At 39.4% G+C, this 22,247-nt stretch overlaps 1 protein-coding gene across 5 annotated transcripts in view; it reads left to right on the top strand.

Annotated features, from left to right (window-relative positions):
- The window catches only part of USP3 (ubiquitin specific peptidase 3), a 52,840-nt gene that overhangs the window by 18,422 nt on the left and 12,171 nt on the right, over nt 1-22,247 (top strand). For all 5 annotated transcript variants that reach the window (XM_031046027.2, XM_034065867.1, XM_031046028.2 and 2 more), the window contains exons 2-8: nt 5,513-5,573; nt 7,913-8,044; nt 14,980-15,063; nt 16,597-16,678; nt 18,750-18,832; nt 20,743-20,856; nt 21,554-21,667. In XM_031046027.2, the coding sequence (XP_030901887.1) occupies nt 7,962-8,044; nt 14,980-15,063; nt 16,597-16,678; nt 18,750-18,832; nt 20,743-20,856; nt 21,554-21,667 (560 nt within the window). In that variant the 5' untranslated portion in view covers nt 5,513-5,573; nt 7,913-7,961. The remainder of the gene's footprint in view (nt 1-5,512; nt 5,574-7,912; nt 8,045-14,979; nt 15,064-16,596; nt 16,679-18,749; nt 18,833-20,742; nt 20,857-21,553; nt 21,668-22,247) is intronic.

The raw sequence follows: 22,247 nt of genomic DNA, 5'->3' as shown, positions 1-22,247 counted from the left end.
TTTTACATGCTGCCTGGGAAAATACTGACTTACGTTAGAAGACACCTGTATTTTTTTTAGGCAAATAAAGTGGGTTTTTTTCAGTGCCAGTATCCAATTATGCATGTATCCAGATGTCCTGCAGTCTTGACTGCTCTGTGATGAGGGAGACTTCTAATTTTTAGCCCAATAAGCTGTTATATTGTATATGCTGGTTTAAAAATGAGTTTATGGGCCAGAAGGAAAGAGCGCACATGGCTCTGTAATGTTGTGATTTGGACAGTTCATTTGAAGTGGGAAATCCTTGGTTTCAGTCTCAATTCTGATGACTGAATGTTTCATCTGGTACATTTTTAATATAGAATATCAATATTCATTGCTGTGGAGACTACAGCCTAGGTAAAAGCTGTAAATGCTAGTCTTGCTGGAAGTCACACTCTCTCTTGCTTTGTCTCACTGTTTCCGTGGACAACTACTTATTCATGGGAAGCACCATATTTAACAGAAGGAATAGTCAGTCCTCCCTCAGCATTTAGTAGTCTAGCTAGAAGATCTTTCAAGGGTAGGAGGTGTGTGCATTAAACCTGAGGCATTCACATTATCTTGAACAAATGGGGCTTGAATGGAGAAAACTCCTCAGCTGATTCATTCAGTCTTTGAATTGACTTTGTGTCTGCTATATGTGAAGTGTACTGTATGTGGCATGTGTTTGTCAACACATACTTTTTGTTTGTGGGACAATTTGCTCAGCCCAGTATCCGTGCTGTGTACAAGTGCAGCCACAGCTATGTAAATCTCATTCCTCGTGCAGATGCCAAGTACACGTACAGAGGCATTTTTCAGTTTAGCTCAGTATAGCTGGCCTGCTGTGTCAACAGGAATATAACTGAAAAAAGGTCACTTAGTCCAAAGATGTGTCTGTGCTGGTCATTATGTCATTGTAATTTAACCATATAATTACACAAGGAAGATAGCTGTGTTGGTACAGCTCCTGTTGAGAACAAAGTCCAGGTGGTTTATAAAGGCTGTAAAGACTATTGGAACTAGTTTAATCACCCTAACTTTGTTTCCATCCAATATGCTCTTAACAGAAAAGCCAAAGTGTTGCTGTTATTGTGCTGATATTTTGTGATCTTTTCTTTGGTGATGTAATAAAGGAGTATTTTAAAACTTGGATGTAAGTACAGTTTTGTATCAGCTATGGCGTCCGGTCACTTGTGCTGCTGTGACAATTGTCAGTTTGCATTGATTGCACAGCTGCATACTGCCAGATCTCTGGTGGGCACTGGAGCTTGCAGGTTTCTTAACTTGGCTGCCTTACAGAAACTGCTTCCCATTTGTCTTACCCTCTTCCTGCTGCTTTTTTTTTTTCTGCCAGTATCTAAATTGTGAAGTGTGCTATCTAAACAAAACTACTGGTTTTGCAGGTTGTTTGTATAGCTATGTATTTGTAACTTTCCTCCAGTAGAAATCTGCAGCTTTGTTCTGTAGGGAATACAGTGTTTGCCAGGAACATTCACACTTCACAAGACTGCTCTTGGAGTTGGTTTTCAATAAGAAAATAAAAGGTCAAGATTCAGAAATATTATTTGAGTGATCATGAGGGTGGAGTGGTTGGGGCCCCCATGAGAGTGCCAAACTGATTAGCCATATCTTGCTCATTCTACTTGGCATAACTTGATGAACATCATCAGGATGATTTACAGAAAGTGGAAGCTGGAGGGACATCTCTGTATGATCCCATAGTCATGTGAGAGTCTGTACATAATGGTGTTTAATTATTTGCTCTCTTGGGGATGGATTGGTACACCTCTTAATTTACAGAGAGCTTTGTAGGATGTATAACAAAAGAGTGTTCAGATTTCACTTAGATAAATCATTCTGTAAAATACAGTATTTGCCCTTCATATTACATGGTGCAAAATGATGTTTCTAAGTTTCTAAATGAGCTGATATTGATGTAAAATGGCAAATAACTTACTGCTTCAGATACTGTTGCAGATTTGCTTTCCTTTTTCTTACCACATGTTATTCATTTTTGCCTAACTACTTGAAGCTATTCTAAAAATAGAGCAAAATGTGCCAGTTGGTAACTGTTGCAGTACATGCTTCAAGCTGAGAAAGCAGCCAGTGTTTCTCAGCCTGTATACCACTAAAAAGGTGTAACAAACAGATTAGAATTATTTTTAAATGTGGATAAGAATTTTGTTGAACATAACCTTATTCCAGAGTAGGGGGTGCTAATGTAGTGCCACACTTCTCTTTTTATAGTAACGCTAACAAAAAAAACAAACCCAAACCCCCCAAATCCCAGTTAGAATGCCAATTATTGAGGGATGGCATAGGTACCTTTATAGATGGGTTTGAGAGTTTTTTCTCACGATTCAGTGTGAACTGTCTGACCTGAAAGTCCTGAACACCCAAATCTCTTTGAAGGGCCAGGTTCCAGTGCTGTATAATGTGCTTTGAATTGAGAAGGGATTTGGTATGGATCTGTGTCTTGTTTCTGGTCTACTTTTAAGCCTAGTACTTTCATGTCAGTACCACATCTGAAAGGACTAACGTGCGCTTTCTTCACAGGTGAAGCCAAACTGTCTACCTTTAATTTAGATTATAAGCAGTTCAGGGCAGTGACTGCATTTTGGCTGTGCGTTCCATGGTGCCTGTCCTTGTTAAAGTCCTGAGTAATGCCTGAAGGTCCTGGCCTAATTTAATGTATTAATAGTAAGGAACAGACAATAACTGCTTCAAGACCTGAATTGAGGAATACCTAGAGAGCTAAGCTTTGATGTGAGTATCTACTGAGCCAACCTCAAAGAAATACAGAAAGCAATCTTCGGCAACCTTTAAAAAAAATCAGTTGTGTAATCTCTTGGAACAGAGCAACTGCAGGTCAGAAATTTAATATTGGCTTCTGTGTTTAAGTGTGTTTAGTGGGAGTCACTTCCATGTTATTTGAGTTCTTTGTGGGAGGAGATGTTTGTGCAGAAGATAAACTACACATTGCTAATGTGATGCAATTGGAGCAACGTTTTTCCTAAAAGTTAAAGCAAACAAATGAGCCATCTTTTCCTACTCCCTGAGAGGAAAGATGGAAAATTTTAGTGGATGCTATTTTTTTGGCATTGTGCAGAGTTGGTGGAATTGTTTGTTGCTTTATGCAGACCTCTGCAGAATGAGCACTACTTGAGTATCATTTCACACTCCACAAGCAAGCAGTGCAGGTATTTAAAATGCCCGAATGTGAAATTACCAAGTACCAAGTAATAGCTTGGTACGTGGTGGAAAGTGAGAGTCTGCATTGTGATGCTTTGACCTCCTGCTTGTGAACCATTTCTGCCCACAGATGATAACATAGTGAAAACAAAAACATTATTTCAAAGTCGGAGATTTCTGCTGGGGTTTTAATGCTAGAAAGACCATTTTGTGTTCCTGGCAAGGAAAGTGTAGAGTAGTGGTTTGTTCATGCAGCACTTAATCTGTATTTAAGTGCATGAACGATTCTGGTTTCTGTTTCCTTTTTGTTAGTTTTTTCGTAATGCAGGAAAGTAAAATTGTATCAGGATAGATGGGTGGTCTGTATAGCCACCATATGTGAAACATGGGCTGTTTAGGGTCTTCCCTTGCTCTTCTGTTTGCCAGTGACAAATGTAGGTTTTCTTGATAACATTTTGGACAAATTAGACAAATTTCTTCCACTTTTCTAACTTGAAATGGAAGCCAAAACAGCTCTACCTAGCGGCCCTCCGATCTGTCGCAAGATTATGGTCACAGCACTGGGAACCCATCAACTTTACAAATAGGAACGTTTGGTTTTGGAAAACCAAACCCAGAAAACTGAGACATGTGAGAAAATGTGCTTCTCAAGTAAAATAATAATTGTGACAGTTAAAGAAAACAATTCTGGAGTCTTTAGTAAAGAGTTTCAAGTAATTGCCTCAAATAATATTTCTGTAGAATGTGCTTTATTTTTCAGTGAGCATAGCAAAATTCTTAGCTTAAAACATTCCTTGGATTGGGCCTGTGAATTGGAGTACAACAACTGTATGTAATAACGAATTCAAATCCAAAACCCAATTCCTCCAGAAGCAGTGTTAGCTAGTTCTGATTTTCTGTCTTATGTTTTTAAAAAAGGCAAAATCTAATGGTGAAGTGTATTAGCTCTTTCAAGCAGCTAAGCCAGTCTCTTCTCTTAGTCCCTTCTTCCCACTGGCCTCACAGACCCTCATGGTTCTGAGGTTTTAACTCTTAACTGCTCCAAGAAGCAGTTGTAGCGTCTATTAAAAATAGGTGGTGTCATACTCTTTGTATTTTTGGATAATGGAAGTAATCTTTTTATGGTTTTCTGCCGTTGCAGAAGTGCACTTAGTATTTAATTTGTCTTTTCTCATCATATCAGTGAGGTATTTGAAAGTGCAATACTATTTCTGTATAATCTGTGTTAATGGATAGTTAACAGTTTTACTTTATTCAAATCTAAGCATTGTCTATCTCAGCATCCCTCCTTCAATGACATCACCCAAATTGGAATTCCTCTTAAAATTTGAGGTTTCAATATCAATTTAGCTGTAGTTCCAAAATTGTGATTGTTCATGAAGATGCGTATATTTTTTTCTTGATTAATGGGAATTTTGCTCTGCTTGCCTATTTTACTGTGTTTGGCCTACATGGGTTATATTGAGATTTTGTTTCTAATCTGAATTTGTGGACTTTGCTGCCAGGTTGGGGTAGGAGCTGGACTCTAGCTTGGGATGGTGTTGTCATCATTTTCTATTATCTGTTGGGGTTTTTTTTACTTTAAGCCCTTTAGATTCAAAACAACCATATTGAAGTTTTCTAGTCTTAGAAGATAGTTAAAAACCATAGATAGCATCTTCTGATGTCTTGAGTGGATTGTGAAGCACAGGACTATGTTAGCATTATAGCCTTTCAGCTTCTTGTGCATGACGGAAAGGGCAAAATCTTTTTCAATAAAGCCTTTACCAGCACTGCAACGTAGGAATAAGTATTGTATAAATGATGTGTATTAGCATGCATTGCACAGTAATTTATTCTGTGTGCATCTCATCAGGTTGCCAGGCTTTCTAGCAATGCCTCTTTCAAATGCCTTCTTGTAGAACAGGTTTCATGAAAAGAAGTGCTGTGGCCTTATTAAAACCTAAAAGAGTGGTTTTTGAACTTTACCAGTGGTTTTGCTACTTGAGCTTCTGTTATTTGTGTTGTATTTCAAACTCAAGCACAGCTCTTGTGGATGCAATGCAAACAAAACAATGTTTTTTTCATGGAAAGTAACAGGTAAAATGCATTGCCTGCAACTCTCCTGAGCCAGGAGAAGGCTCATGTGCTTTCCTGTCAATAGCTCTGCAGTCTGTTAGTTTAGTCCCTAATAGAGGGTAATGAACATGACTGACTATTTTATATAACTGTGCTGCTAAGGTGGAGTCAGCAAAGCTATTGATAGCACTCAGCATGCATTATACAACTGTAGTATTGGAGCCAATTCATTTGACACTCTGTTTTTAATCTTTTACAGTGTGCCGGTCAAATAAAAGCCCGTGGGTCTGTCTGACATGTTCCAGTGTCCACTGTGGAAGGTGGGTACGAAGTGTTAGTGTGCAGATCTTTTAACCAGACCTTTATCTTTTTCTTTTGTTGTTTGACTCTGAGGGCCTTAATTCAGAATGTTCCTGAATACCATACAGTTCCCTGAAATAAACATTTTATGATCTCATGTAAAGTTATGTTTATACTAATCACACTTCTTTGTTACCTTATGAGAGTCCAGTGGTGATAATCAACGTGATTTTTGCCCCAGAAGAAAATTGGATGGTGAATGTGATTGCTCAGCTCAAAAAGCGCCTGGAGAGCTGCTGCTGCAGTGCATTATTGTCTAGCTCCATTCTGTAAAAGATGTTTCTATTGTAATAAGATAAAACCAGTGAGAATTCTTGGAAGCCCACAGACACAGGGTTGGCACATCTTATTTTTGGAAAAACAACTATCCAGCTTAGACAGAAAATGCCTTAAATGTACTGCAGTGTAGTTTTGGCAGAAAGTTACTGCCATACCATAAAAGGAGTAGCTACTGTCCAAGTTCCTTCAGAGTACTCTTGCATTTTGTCTGTATTAGTTGAAGTACAACGGAAGAATTTGTAGAGAACTGATACAGTCAGTTCTGTTATTTATATGTCAGGATAATTGTAGAAAATTGGCTGCTATGTACCTGTTTGAGATGCACATTGAGATGAGAATGCAGCTAATGTTGATGTTCAGACAGAACCTGAGATCTGAACTTTTCCTCTGTCGGGTGGCATCTGTGTTGGTGTGCTGTTAGTCTAGAAAAGCAGCATTAAGTTTAGAGAAGTCTTTTAAAGGAGATAATAAACTCTAAGTTTTGTTTCTTTCATCACAGCTCCCCCTTTTCTTGATCACAACTTCCCCTCTTTTTTTTCATTTTTTAGCACAGACCATGATTTTCTCTTTTAATTTATTTTCTAAATGTGTACGCAGTGAGACGTAAGAGAGGAGGTACTGCTTCATGGTATGTGATGTGTGAAGTGAATAGTTTGGAATATTTTACTTGTTAATAACTAAAAAAGAAGCAACATCACTGACTGCATACAACCATTCTGCTGTCCAGTTAGACTTTAGTCAGTTATTTGTGCCATTTGTTTTGACCTTTCAAGCTTCTCTCATCCTTATAATGGAAAATAAGGGAATGACATGAATGTAATACACTTTATAATGGGACCCCTTTTGATCATGAAATCATATGGAATATTCTTCTGTTCAGATAATGTTTGAGATCAAAGGAAGAGGAATAGGGCTTTTTAGGTCTTCACTTGAAGTACAACCTCCAGGTTAGAGTTATTTGGGAGCCTTATTGATTATGTTACATCAGCAGAGCATTTCTGGTGGGAGCATAGCTTTCTAAACTTGGCATTTGCACTGGTAGGCAGAAAACCAACTCCTGCAGTGCAACTGTCTCATCTGGGTTATGACATAGTGGCTGTGGGGTTCTGCCAGCACAGCAGTGTTGGTAGCCCTGTGGCTTCAGTGCCTTAATCAGCACAGCTGCGTTAGCAGAGCTTTTTACACCTACATGTGAGAACAAGTGTAGAATACAAAGATCTTTGTATGGAGCATGTACAGAGTTCCTGTCCATTAATATTACTGAGTTCAACAAGAAAGAAAAGGGGTAGAAGGTAATTGCCTGAGGTATGGCCACGCACTCCTATGTGTCAGTGATTTTCAGCTGATTCTTGGGGTTATTGCATCTCTTAATTACACTTTTTTTATTAAAGATGCTTAATTTTCTGGATCTCAATTTTTGAGCGTGACAGTGCTCACTGTGTTAGCAGAAGAGTTGTAGGATTTTAGATTTCTTTTTCAGTTAATGTGACCTTTCAAATTCTTGAACTTCATGTAATATAGAATAATATTAAATTGTGCTGTAGAGTGGGAAAGCTTAAAATAGATGTGCTTTCATACGGGGGTCAGCAGACTGTTATAGGGATCTCTAGCATGATGGGTGCTGTGCGGAAAATAAAGTAGAACCAGAAGAAAGGTAGATGGGAAAGCGGTATGGAGACCTGACCACGTTAAAGCAATGGAAAAAGGGAGCTAATGATTTTCTCAATTGTGAAGTTGTATCAGTTTGTTAAGGGTCCAGATCTCAGGGTTTGGTACAAGGATGCCAGGCTGTGGTTGCTGTGAACGAGCTGGAAAGATTAATTTTGTCATCGTGGGAGAATAAAGGGGTAAAAAGCTAGAATATGAAACCAGGGTTTTCACACAGGTGAATTGCGTATTTTAATGCGTGTATAAATATTGTTTGTTTATTAGGCTGCCTTTTTTCTCCTTACTTTCTATGAATGCTGGTTAAGTAACTGTTTAAAAGTACAAGACTTAATTTGTTTTTCATTTATTTTAGGTATGTGAATGGCCATGCAAAAAAGCATTATGAAGATGCGCAGATTCCTATGACCCATCATAAGAAAACAGAAAAACAAGAGAAAGTTCAACATACTGTGTGTATGGATTGCAGTAGTTACAGTACATACTGGTAAGGGTTTAAATGCTGTGAATTGACAACATTGTTACATCCTGAAGGTGAAAACTCCTGTGAAGCTTATTGTATTACACACATTTTTGAGCACTTCATTTCTTGATTTCCAGACCTGGTTGTTTAAAAATGGTTATGAAATAACCCTCTGCTTTTGCAAGTGTACTGTAGCACTGGTTACAGCTAAACCCCTGCATTTCAAATGGTTTATCAGAAAGTTTTTGAAATAAATGCTATTTATGTGGTTTGGAGTTGCTTCTGTTTGCTTTGGGGCATATTTAATTGCAAAACCTGCTACTTTGTTGTAGTTAACACCTTCCATCAAATGAGTGAGCCTTTTATATGTCCTTTATTTGTCAGAATGTTGGAAAGTAACTCTGTAGTTCCTGCCCAGGAGATGTGACCTTGAGGTGTGTATGTGTGTGTTTTATTTGGTTTTTTTTTTTCCCCAGTATTGTTTTCTGTCCTCACTCCAGAAGAAAGGCTTCTTTCTATTGGAGTTTTAATGCAACCTGTATGAGTTTAAGAAAGTGATGGATTGTTTTGGAAGCAGCATCAAATCTCTGGCAAGATTAAGTAGCAGAATCACAAAAGTGGTTTGTTCTAGCAGTTTCCTAGGTTTGGGGTATGAGCACTGTTTAGGGAGATTTAATAGTTAGGCTGGTAATACTGGGCTCCTTATCTTCCTTGTTCCTTGGAAAGCAAAGGCTGGAAGACTACTGGAAGCAATGCTTTTGTGCCGTTCATCATCTTCCGTCCTCTTCATCCCATAGCAAAACTGTTGACAGCTACTTTCTCATTTCCTGTTAGCTTCATGGTTTCCAATGTATGTCATTACTTGTGTGGTGTAGCAGTGCAGGATTGGAACAGGGCAAATCTTGGCAAAAAGTGTGTTATGATCTTGTAAAATTACGGAGTGTATAGCTCCACTGATGGGTATCTTTTGTGTACTTCATCAGGGAAAAATCTGTTTGCTGAAGTTTGGGAAACTAGGTTTATGAGGAATGTTTCTTTAAAGTATTTGTAGCCCCTGCAAGTAAAATTACAGTTAAGTGGTCTCACTTGAAGACATTTTGTTTGGAGCAACTCAAGAATTACTCAGATGGTAGGTGCAGCTGTACGGATGTTAAGCATAGAAGAAAGGTTTGAGTAGCTTTGTGATGTATGGGGGGTTTGCTTCTATTTACATTTTATTTAGATGACCAGCATTTTTATCTGCTTCTATGTGAAAACATAAGATTTTTCGAAGTGATGTATACGCACAGGTTAACAGCATTGGAGCAACTGTGGGAAGCTAATTCCACTTTCTAATGCTGTTAACAACTGAGTTCTGTGCTGTGGCTTTTTGTTTTGTTTGAAGTATGACCTATCTTCTAGTCACTCTGAAGGTAATAATGTGTGGAGGAGTATTAGCAGGTTATTTGAAGTCTTGATTGCATCTCCGTTTACTATGACAGATAGTATGCCCAACTTGCTGAGGCTTGATGAGTTACACTATCAGGTCAGAGTACCCAGCCAGCCTTATCCGAAACATGATGTGGGCATTGCAAAATGACATCCAAACTAAGGACTATAGGATCTGTTACTGAAAGAAACTATGCTTGTGAGGAAAAGTAGGCACACATTTAGGAAGCCCACTGGTGTTTCACAGCATATCTGTGGTAGGGCAGATGAGAAGCAGTTTAGCATGTGATGTCTTTTCTGCTGTAATATAAGTAGAAGGTTTAGTCATCTGTGGATGAACTGGAACTAAATGTAGAGAGCTTTGCCTTGGGGAATTCCTGTTGTATGTAATTCACTAGCAAATTATAACTCTCCTGTGCTAATGTGAACAGGTTTCAAAAGCAGTATATGTTTGCTTACAATTAGTCTTTTTTAAATTATTTTTTTTTTCCCTAGCTGGTCATCAGAAAAAGATATCTGGATTTGTCATTGCACCCAGGTTGTTCAGTGGAAATGAGCTGGGATGTGTAAAGATGAAGCAGAAAGGATTCTGACCAACCTCTGCCCCTTTATTTCAGATAGTATGGTGTGGGCTGTTATCAAATAGTGCTTGCCAGTTAAAGCAAATAGTTGGGTGAATTTGGGTAGTGACTTGCTACTGTGGAGATTGAATTTTGTGATGTTACTTGATAGCTGCTTCATTTTCTATAGGAATCCAGTAGATGGTATGTTTATGCAATGATGTTTCTTTGGAGTAAACTTTTAAAAGGTTAGTATTTTATTGTAGCACTGTGGGCAACCTCAATAATTTGGACATCAAGTAAATACTATCCTAAGACTTAATTGAATTTTACTTCTACTGATAAAACAAGGGAGCTAGTTTGATGTAGTGCTGGCTTTTATGCTTTTATTTGTAGTTTTGTTAACCACACAGAGTAAAGTAGAATGCTCTTGTTAATTGCCCATATTCCTTAGCTTGCATGGTAGTATCAGTGAACAGGCCATTTGGGCTATTTTCTAAGCAGAAGGAATTTAATCCTTAGATTTTTCTTTGGCCATGTCATAAACTTTCATGCAGTCATGATAGCACAGCCCGGGGTTTGCCTTAGCTGTTCTTGTCAGTCCAAGGGGAAGAAATACTATATGACTGTTGAAGCTACTGAGGTTTATTGAATCTTGTTTCTAGTTCACATGCAATCTGTTATAAACCAAAGCCAGATAAAGCCATCTGCTGTAACTGTATTTCAGCCTGGAAGGCTAGGTGTGTAAGGCTAGTTGTATATGTTTTCTTTGAAGACAAGCTTTCAACATAGCTTTGAAAGGAAAATGTTTCTGTTCTGGTGGGACACGGTTAATTTCTATATTTTTAATCTGAGATAAGGTATTTATTTATGAATTTGGTATTGTTTTGAAAAATAGAATCATGCTTGAGATACTGTTGAGTATTGGGAAACTAGGGATTTGCTTTCCAGAGCGTTTTGGTCTTTCTTCTGTGTCCTCTTATTTGCCTGTTGGGTCTTCAGAGTGGCAAAGTTGAGAGAACTTTAATCTTTCATTTATTCTAGGAATACAACTCTCTTATTGATTCTTTGATTACTTTTGAGACAGTAGATGCAATACTAAATCTTCAGCCTGAATTATGTTTGATACCCTAAACACTGGGAAAGAGACTCTCAAATTCCACTTTTTGGAGGTAATCAGCCTTTCAGTTAGTTCTAAAGTATTAAGCACAAAGCGTTTACAAGAAGTACAGATCTGTTTTATCTTCAAGCTATCCTATGGTACTTTCTCCTGCTGCATTAGTGGTGTTTTTTTCTGTGTGCAAGAGGTAAAATGATATGTGTAAGAGACCTGCTTTCAGAAATACCTTTACTGAAAGAGAACTCTTGTGAATTGGTTTTCTCTGTGCTAGTGCACAGACAGCTGGTTAGCACAGAAGAAGAAAGACTGCCTTCTTTATGTATTTGCTTAATGTTTCCTGTATTCATTTAATCCCAGACCCAATTTGCAGGTCAGATTTGTGACCCATTAACCTCCTTGTTATCTCTTAAAGGGACATGGTTGTGCTTGTGTGTGTGTTCCTGTGTTTGTCCATCCATGTCCTGTGTGTGTGTCCCCTGTCCCCCCCCAGGCTGATGTAAAAAATAAGTGCCAAGGACTTAAAAATTTTTACTTTATTAGTCGTTGTATGTGATGGTGGTTCTATGGACAAAACAGATTTATGGGGCTAGTGCATAGGCATCTGAAAATGAAATTGCTTGGAACCATTATTTTGTGTTCTGTAGTCAGTGGAAATTAAAGAACATAAAAAGCCTTTTATCAAGACAGTAAACTTGAGTTAGTTCACTCATATATAGTGTTAGCACAATGAAGGAAACTTGGATTTTCTTATTTTTTCCTGGTCTGTAATTCTTCAAATCCAATGAGGACTTTAAAACATAGCATGGAGTTCTACAACCTACTGAGTTAGCCAGCACTAAGCTGAAGTGTTCCCCAGAGCAGTGCATACATTCACTGGCTTGCTGCCATTTTAGCAGCAATGGAGGCCAGGAAAGACCAGGCCTTGGAGGTAGCAGAGGTGCTAAAAATAGAAGGTGTGTAGAGAAGAAAATACTGTGCTAACCCATACAAGGAACCCTTCCTGAAATAGAGGATTTGTTCTGTACTGTTAAAAGCATATCGTAGAACTGCTGTATGCAAAAAGGTGTTTTGTTAATTTGTGATAATATTGAGGATTACAAATAAACGTGTTTTGAATGTCAGCTTCATGTACAGGAGGTCATCTCTCAGCAGTTTACCTTTAAGGTGTGTGGGCTTTGCAAATTTTAAGCTATTGAAGCATAAACTACTTCCTGTGCTGATTACTTCTGTTATCCAAAACAGATTGCTTGTAGTATTTCTAGTAGTAGTGGTGACTCCTCAGTGTTGCAAGGGAGGTGGTTTAAAAAACCTGCCCATTAAAAAGAAAAATAGGAAAAGGTTGTCTTATTTTAAATGAGTCTTAAAATCACTTTTCCACTGCTACAAGGACCTTGACATTTAATAATTTATTTAGTTTTATTCCTCCATCTTGGGGAAAGTGGTAACTTGCAATTGTATGTACATGTGAAACTGGTATGTGAGATCAGACTAAAATCACTGTTAACATGATCTTTAGGATATGGGAGCAAGTATTAATCTTTCAGGAATAAGTTGGCTTAGAGGCTTTCAGTGAACTTGCATTCATTCCCTATTTATAAGCGTTTATAAATGTAATTGTGCTAGTAAACCTGGGGGTGTGGGCAGGCTTGGCATTAAAGTGGGGTTGGATTGTACTGTATGTATCTACACCGTATTTACCTCTCAGCAGAGCTGGCCTGGACAGTTTGCTCTGCTGATTGGCCTTGAGATGTGGTGTCCTGTGAGAGTAGCAAAAGCAGGAACACTTCATTAGGTAATTGTAGGTGGCTGTTAAAGCTGAGCAGGACTACTTAAAGCATGGCTGAAAAATAAGTACATTTACAGACCTATTCCTTCTTCCAAACTTAACTAGGTCTGTGGCAGTCTTTAACAACATAATAATAAAACCTGTTACTGGCAGTAGCTGTCTGAATAATTTCCAGATGTTGTGTAAGGGCTGTGGTCAGTATTGGAAATCTGGAGAGCTGTATTAAGTTCTCCTCTTGGAGGCAAAAATCAGCAGCAGTCCTGGACAGACTGGTCTGACAGACCCTTTTCAGTGGCAAGGGCCTTTTCCCAGGAATTCAGTGTTTGAATTAACAGTAGCATTAACGCCTTTGAAATGCATTGCAGATCTATGCAACAAAGCATGTTGTAAATACCACTTGTGCCTGAAGTCGATAGCTTCATTAACTTCCAAGCATGGATCTGCTCCAGAAGAAGAGTAACCTGAGATGATGAGGATGTATTCCACATTTGAACCTGTCCTGTGCCAAAGGGAAAGGAGAGAAAATAGCTATAGTTCTGTTATTAAATGTATCCAGAGTAAGTTAGTTTTCTTTACAGCAAGTGTTAAGTTACCGGCCACAATTTTAAGCTGCAGTTTGATCAGGCAAGAAATGCAAGGGATTTAGAATACAGCAAGGCAGCAGAAGTTAATGCCACCTTGCAGCAGTGTTTTCCTTGTGACAGTTTTCTTTACTACTGTCCACAAGCCGTCATGCACCATGGATTTACATGTCCTCTGGAAAATAGTGAAATAAGGTGTGGGGTTTCTTCAGCATTCCCTAAAAGATCCTACTCCCCCCTTTAGCAATAATCTGCTGTTGTGCACTGTATGAGGCCTTACAAGCCCACAGTTTAAATATTAAATTATAATGAACATCTTTGTTTCTTAGGAAACGCGAGATGTTTGTAGAACATTGTTGGATTGTAGGCTTTTGTAACCCTTGCTTCTGTTGAGAGGCCATTTTGATTTGGCTTTACATTTGCTTTGAGGCTTTGGGGGAATCAGCTTTGTTTTTCAGCTCAGCTACTTCCTTTTGCACTTAGCCTGAAAAAGCTCAAAGTACTACCTTAAGTTGCAGAAGAGTTTCTGTATATATAAAGACTGTATGAGAGGTTGAGTGATATTTGTGGTTAAAGCAGGAGGGTTGAGTTGCCGCAGACTCCAGTGTAAGTTTTGACAAACCACGTAATCTTTTAGTTCATCTTCTCTGGTCTTGTTCTGTAGCAGAAACATTATGTATGTATCTGTTCAGCACCTCAAGCTTTAATGATAGCTTTGTGGTATTATAATAAATAGATTTATGCTCTACATTAATAAAACCTTTGTAGTCTGTTTACCTGCTGTCAGCTGATCTATTCTGATAAATCTTCCATAGATTGTATACTGATACTGCTTTTGGTTACACCCTGTGTTTGAATTTTCGCTGAACAGCAGTTGTGCATTGTGACAAAGGAGTACATCATGCTTCTGATTTCTGATAAACAATTGAGCTAGAAGAAAAAACATCTTGTAAGACAGTGCCTGTACTTTACCTTGCTATAGGGTACTTTTCAGAGGGAACCAGGCTGAGTAGGTGTTGTGCTCCTCTGTTGCCCTCGTATCTTCCACAGAATCACTTCAGTGCTTCCTGCGCAAAGGCTTGCATGGCTGTTTGGAGTACTTCACTGAAGTAGCCTTCCAGTAGATGAAGGGGGCTTACAGGGATGCTGGGGAGGGACTATTCATTAGGGACTGTAGTAATAGGACAAGGGGTAATGGGTTAAAACTTAAACAGGGGAAGTTTAGATTGGATATAAGGAAGAAATTCTTTACTGTAAGGGTGCTGAGGCACTGGAATGGGTTGCCCCAGGAAGCTCTGAATGCTCCATCCCTGGCAGTGTTCAAGGCCAGGTTGAAGAGAGCATTGGGTGACATGTTTTAGTGTGAGGTGTCCCTGCCCATGGCAGGGGGGTTGGAACTGGATGATCTTAAGGTCTTTCCACCTCTAACTGTTCTATGGTTGTATGAAATCCTTTACATGTTCTGATAAATGTTTTTATTGCAGTTATCGCTGTGATGATTTTGTCGTCAATGATACCAAGCTGGGCCTGGTACAGAAGGTCAGAGAGCACCTACAGAACTTGGAAAAGTAAGTAGTTTGTTTACATTCGGACTGCTTTTGGTGGCCTTGTAATATTGCATCATTTAAGTGGTATTTCTGGTTTATGGGTATGTATATGTTTAATATAGATATTCTGGTCTTTCTCTGTGTGTGTGTATGTATGTATGTTTAAATATCCTTTTCATCCCTGAACAAATGGGTTTGTTCTTGTTGCTTCCTTTTCTTATACAGTAAATCTTACAGAAGCAGTGTATGGTGATGCAGAAATTTAGATTTCTTGCTAACTAGGCAATAATTACTGACTTTCTCCATCTAAAAGGGAGAGAATTTCCAGAACAGAATCATAGTTTTTTCAAAACAAGTTTTTGGAGCAGAGAAATGGAAACAAATATGCAGGTACAAGCAGTCTTCCTATTGTGTAATTTTGTTTCCAAACCAAAAAGTGAAGAAGGCTTATGAACTTGAAATTGTGCAGAAGAGATGTGTTTTTCCTCTGCCTTTATCCGGTGCTGTTCCACTGAAAAGCAGGTATTACAATATACGGAGCAGATGCTGAGGCCAGTGCTAGACAGCAAATAGTCTTTTCACAGTTTGGTTGGAAATCTTACGTAAGACTAGGGAGAAGTGCATGCAGTGCTTGCAAATAGGTTTGAATGGCCCAGAGTTCAAATAGGACTCCTGAGAAGAAATTGCTGTGATTTTTGGGAAATCTCTGATCCTCCTTGAGTTAAATGTGCTGCTTACTCTGTAGGTAATGTTAATACCTACTCTGTATGTAATATTTCCATCATTTTCCATTCTCTTTTTATTGGGCCTCTCAGGTGTGTGTAAGGAGGTATAAAGATGTTTTAAGTGTAATGAGAAGTGCTCAGTAGTATTTTGGAAATGTAACTCTGGGATGTACATGATGCTGTGGGAGCTTTCATTGGGTGTAACAACAGGTTTTGAATGTTTGGAGGGCTTTTTAATTAAAAAAAAAAAAGAAACCCCAAAACTGAAATCTGGAACAAGTTTGGATTTTGCAATTGGATTAGAGAGCAGCTACAAAGTGGTAGAATTGAGGAGGTAGAATGATGTGGAAAAGAACTACTAACTGTAAATTTGTATTAACATTACATAAACATCACATATTTCTTTTGAAGTAAGAGAAGTCAGCTATAAACCCTAAGTGCTAGCACTTGGGATATTTCTGATTTTTGGTAACTTTTTCCCGATCTTTTCAAGTTATGATTCTTCTGATAAAAGTATTTTCTGGAAAATTCTGTATTAAGTATTCCTTTGATTAAAGAAAAGCATTCATGTTTTAGAGGAAAAATAGCATGCTGTTAATTAACTTGGACATCAGTGTTGAAAACAGGATGTGCATCTGTACTCTGAGGGAGATACAGTCTATTTTACAACTGTGAAAAACATGTTGCAATCAGGAAACTCTTTGCTGTCTTAATGACAGCTAATGACAGATGTAATCGCTGTGTTAAGCATTAGGATGATTATCTGTTGTCTTTTTCACACCGTATTTGGTTTTTATTATAAGTAACCTCTTTTAATTACTTTCAACAGTTCAGCCTTTACATCAGATAGACATAGGAAAAGAAAACTCTTGGAAAACTCATCTCTGAACAGCAAGTTATTAAAAGTAAATGTAAGTATGACAGATTGGTTACAGTGAGTGTAAGGGGTTTATTTTTAAACCCATTGAGGCTAATAGTTAGCCTAGACTTGAAATGGGTATGATCAGTTACCTGAATTCTTCTTGTGAACTTTATCTTTCTCATTTCCTGACCATGCACCTAGGAGAGCCCCTTCTCACAAAAGGACATTTGGTATTTTGCTGCATTTATGTTGGCCTATACCTTGAACTTCTCTGTGCTTAAGGAGTGTTTCATGTCAGGGTGGAGTTTCAGGGCAGTTTGAACTTGGTGGGGTCATTGAAATCAGAAGGGGCTAGACATAAAACTTTTCTGAGCAGACAAGTGGCTTCTTTACCTTCTGCACTGTTAAAAACCCCAAATCAGGTTCACAGTTTTTTGAGGGGATAGGAGAATAGATATGGGGGGAAAAGTGAAAAATAAACCCCAATGTTTGTTTTTTTTTCAAGAGCTTTTTAAAACTTGCTTTCAAAAGGAACTGTGGACTATTCTGAAAGCTTTTCTCTCTCATCTTCCTGTTCTAACTCCAGATCTGCAGAATACCACCCACGAGGGAATGAACCGCCCTTGCTAGATAGCTGGAGGGCTGCACAGTTTCTTCCAGACAAAGAATGTCCCAAACTAAATGTCTGTTATCCGCAGGTTGGGATGAGGGAGTGTCAAATCTTCATGATTTCTCTCAGACTGGAGGAGGGGAAGAGGGGAGATACTGTATGTAACTGCTCCCTTTCACCCCCAGCTGGGAGGAGTGGTAGGACAGCAACGTAGTCAAAGGGTAAAGCTGAAATAATGGCTGTCTTCAGCAATGAGAAACAGGTACCTAATTACAAAGAAAAGTTCTTGAGAGGAGTATAAATGGAAAGAAAAGTGTGGTGGGAACAAAGCAGTCACTGGTTTGCAATGCTGGGGGATGGAGAGATTAGTTAGTTTAAAATGCACTTCCTCCAGTCAATTTGAGGTGCTGTGACTGTGCTGTGTATGCTTCCTGTACTGCCCCAATCTTGGGGTGATTGAGGAAGCCCAGGAGAAATAGTGGAGTGTTTTTGCTATGACAACACACAGCATAATTGTGTAGAAAACTCAAAGGCAGTAAAAGCCAGAAGGAAAATTCTAGGCAACATTTACGTAAGAAGACAGAACTAGAAAGCATGAACTTAATGTTGCTTTTATTCCTCTTAGTCTGTGCTGTTTTCTTAGGTTTATTATTACTTGAATATTACACACTGCAGCAGAGAATCTTTTCATTGCTGGCACCCTGGATCCTTCTGTAGACAAAACTTTGGCCAAAACTTTGAACTTCCAATGTAATAATTTTGTTGACAATGGAATGTGTCCAAGTGTTGTGGATTCTAGAAATCATAAGTGCCACACTGTCCAGATTTCTCTTCCCTCTCCTCCCAGCCCACCCTGAAGATTATTTGCCAAAAGGGCAGCTCATCTGAGTGTAATGTTGCTCTAACTTGTTGAAACTCCTAGGCTGTAAATGGTGTGTATTTTACTTCTCTTTAACACCTTGCTGTTTTCCTTGCATGGTCTAACTGGACTGTTTCTTTCCCAAATAAATTCTGTTGCTTGTCTTTCACAAACCCTCCTGTCCACCACAAAACCCAACCAAGACAGCTGGTGACTTCAAAACATCCTGCAGGCTGCCACACTGTGCATATTAGGCATGGGATTAGGTGGATACGGATTGGTATTTTCATTTTGCAAAGGCACTTCTGGGAAATTGCTGTCCAGTTCTCACTGAACATTACTGGAGTGTAAATGTGTAACATACACAAATACTTGAGATAAAAAAGTCTCTTTTGTCCTAATCTTGATTTATTTGTGTAAGAAAAGATGTAGTATAGTTTTGTGTTGACAGGAGTGAGTAAGAAACAGGTTTCAGATCAAGATAGAGCCTCAAGGCTGTTTGAGCTGGTGAGGTGGTTGCTTTGGCTTTGCACTTTTCAAACAGTGTAGTTTATTATTGTTGAAATCTGTGCTGATGTAACAGCAATAGCCCTGTGAGGAGAAAGTGAGGGAGCAGTGCTAAGTCTTTAACTTCACTGTTCTCCTTTCCAGGGAAGCACCACTGCCCTTTGTGCCACAGGCCTTCGGAACCTGGGGAATACGTGTTTCATGAATGCAATCCTTCAGTCGCTCAGGTACCTGCAAAGCTTTCCCCACACCTCTGTGAGAGTGCTTGTGTGCTGTAGCATTGGGCCAGTGAATTTGACAAGTTACCGCTGTATGAAAGTGTACCTGGATTTGCAGGGATGGATGGGTGCAGGTACCATAAAATTACGTTTCTCAGTGTGAAGGACTTCCAGAGGAAGCCTGCCATATCCTCAGTGGAAAAAGAAACTGCCATTTAATTGCTGAGGCTGATGAAACATGTTGATGGTTACGGTCACAGTGAAAGTAGAGACAGTGCTTTGAGGGACAGAGGTCTTCATGGAAGTGTGCGAGAGAACAGTTTATGCAGTACTGAGATGTGAGACTTCCTGTTGCCAATACCACTGCTGCTCCGTAGTTGTCCTTTTGCATTTCTGAGTTTGCCTACTTCACTGGGAGGCTACTGGTCAGGCTGTAGCAAGACTAGTTGGTCTTCGTTTTCTTTTCCATCATTCGGGATTCCTTCTCAGGAGTTAGAACCATAGAATCATAGAATAGTTAGGGTTGGAAAGGATCATCTAGTTCCAACCCAGGGTTGGAAAGGATCATCTGGTTCCAACCCCCTTGCCATGGGCAGGGACACCTCACACTAAACCATGTCACCCAAGGCTCTGTTCAACCTGGCCTTGAACACTGCCAGGGATGGAGCATTCACAACCTCCCTGGGCAACCCATTCCAGTGCCTCACCACCCTTAACAGTAAAGAACTTCCTTCTTATATCAAATCTAAACTTCCCCTGATTAAGTTTCAACCTGTTACCCCTTGTCCTATCACTACAGAACCATAATGAATAGTCCCTCCCCAGCATCCCTGTAGGCCCCCTTCAGATACTGGAAGGCTGCTATGAGGTCTCCAAGCAGCCTTCTCTTCTCCAGGCTGAACAGCCCCAACTTTCTCAGCCTGTCTTCATATGGGAGGTGCTCCAGTCCCCTGATCATCCTCATGGCCCTCCTCTGGACTTGTTCTAACAGTTCCATGTCCTTTTTATGTTGAGGGCACCAGAACTGCACACAATACTCCAAGTGAGGTCTCACGAGAGCAGAGTAGAGGGGCAGGATCACCTCCTTTGACCTGCTGGTCACACTCCTTTTGATGCAGCCCAGGATACAGTTGGCTTTCTGGTCTGTGAGTGCACACTGCTGGCTCATGTTCATTTTCTCATTGACCAACACCCCCAAGTCCTTCTCCACAGGGCTGCTCTAAATCTCTTCTCTGCCCAACCTGTAGCTGTGCCTGGGATTGCTCTGACCCAGGTGTAGGACCTTGCACTTGTCATGGTTAAACTTCATGAGGTTGGCATCAGCGTGTCATCACAAGCGTGTCAAGGTCCCTCTGAATGGCATTCCTTCCCTCTAGCGTATCAACTGAAGCACACAACTTGGTGTCATCGGCAAACTTGCCATTGTCCATGTCAGCGACAAAGATGTTGAACAAGACTGGTCCCAGCACCAATCCCTGAGGGACACCACTCGTTACTGGTCTCCAGCTGGACTTTGAACCCTTGACCACAATGTGTTAAATGAGTTCAGGCACTTGCTTCTCATGTTCTGTTATGGGGACTGGGGGCAGAGTTTAGAAGTGGTAGGTGGAGGTACACACAATTAACTCAGAAGATGCAGTCTGGTTTGTTAGGGAAAACCTCCTGATATCTCAGTCTGTCGTGGTATCTCTTAGTCAAAGCACAGCCAAAATGTAATTATATCAGGTAATTGGAAAAATAATGATATTTATAGAAGCTGAATATTAGTTTCAGTATTTCTTGTATCTTGAACTGATTGCATTGTCTTTACCACTGCATGAGGTTGTGTTTATGCATTTCAAAGAACAGACTCCAGAATCCTTAATATTCTCTTTATGCTCTGCCCTTTAAGGGTTTAATTCATTTTTCTTTTTCTGTAGTAACATTCAGCAGTTTTGCTGTTACTTCAAAGAGTTGCCTGCTGTGGAGCTGAGGAATGGGAAGACGGCAGGCAGACGAACTTACCACACCAGGAGCCAGGGGGATAACAATGTGTAAGCTTCATGTTCCTTTTAGCACAGAGCTTGAATGGAAAACAGCAAATGCTTTCGCAGCAGAGTCACTATAGGCTTTCAGTGTTGCAGAGTCATAGAAAAATGATTCATGGGGTAACAGAGTCATAGAAAAACAGTTGATTGTGCCAACAAAGAAACCTGTATCACTTGCAGTTTGCTTTTATGTAAGTCTGCTGCTGCTGAGGGCAACAGTCTGATGCATCAGAAAGCAATTGTGTGCAACTGCATTTAAAGTACAGTTAAGAAGTGCTAGTTATATGTACTCCAGTCATGATGTTACTTAATTCCAGCTAAAATAGTCATGGGGATGTCTCTGCATGTGAACATACTACCAAAAAAAATAAATACAATAAAATAATAATCAGAGTAAGTGATTCACAGTCGTAGCTTTTTTGAGCACGTGTTAAAGGGACAATGTTAGCAGAGTCTTCAGTAAAATGGCAAAAGTTGGATAGATTTCCATGTGAGTTCTCAAGATCTGAAATGTAATTTTCCTGACCTGTGTCTCTCCTCAACATTATGGGTAGGATTTTGGACATTGTATCTTTGAAGTACCCGAAAGTATATTTACCCAATCATTACAATCTTAACCAAAGTCATGTAGTGTTGAGCTAGTAAACCTTTAAGTGTTGTAACACCAACCCATATTAATCACGAGCTTTTATTTTCTTTCAAGTTCATTGGTGGAAGAATTCAGAAAGACACTCTGTGCTTTATGGCAAGGAAGTCAAACTGCATTTAGTCCAGAATCTTTATTCTACGTTGTTTGGAAAATAATGCCAAATTTTAGGTAAGTTTTGTAAAGAGCAGCAATATTCTTGATTGCATCCTTGCATTGCTGGTATCCTACTCTAAAATGTGCTGAGTCTGCAGGATGCACTTTGCAACTTTCCCATAGGCCCACAAACATGCTTTGAAAAGGATCTTCACTTTGATCTACAGTTTTGTGTTTTTTCCCCCCTGCCCTTCTACCATATGCTACATTGTTGGAGATTACAAACTTCTCAAATACTGAAATAATAGTAGTTGTACCTTGGAGCCACTGCTTCAGAGGGCAGAGAAATCAACATAATGACTTGCCAAGTGGCCAGTGCCAAGTGGATGGTGTTGACAGAATGCAGGCTTGGTTGCAGTAAGAAGGTGGTGTAGTGTCATGCCCAGGACATGTAGTTAGATTTAGCTGCAGCACTTACAGGCTTAAATATAAACATACTGGCTGAAACTTCCTTGATTCTCTCAAAATATTGTAGTCACCAGCTGGACATGAAATAAGGGCTATAAGAAAAAAAAGAAAGTCCTATGGATAATAGACGTTTTGTGCCCTTACTGACAAACAAGATGATAAAAAGAAAGGGAACAAGGCGGTTACC

The sequence above is a fragment of the Melopsittacus undulatus genome, chromosome 9, assembly GCF_012275295.1.
Source record: "Melopsittacus undulatus isolate bMelUnd1 chromosome 9, bMelUnd1.mat.Z, whole genome shotgun sequence".
In the NCBI taxonomy this organism is placed as follows: Eukaryota; Metazoa; Chordata; class Aves; order Psittaciformes; family Psittaculidae; genus Melopsittacus; species Melopsittacus undulatus.
This window is presented reverse-complemented; position numbering and strand designations above follow the sequence as displayed.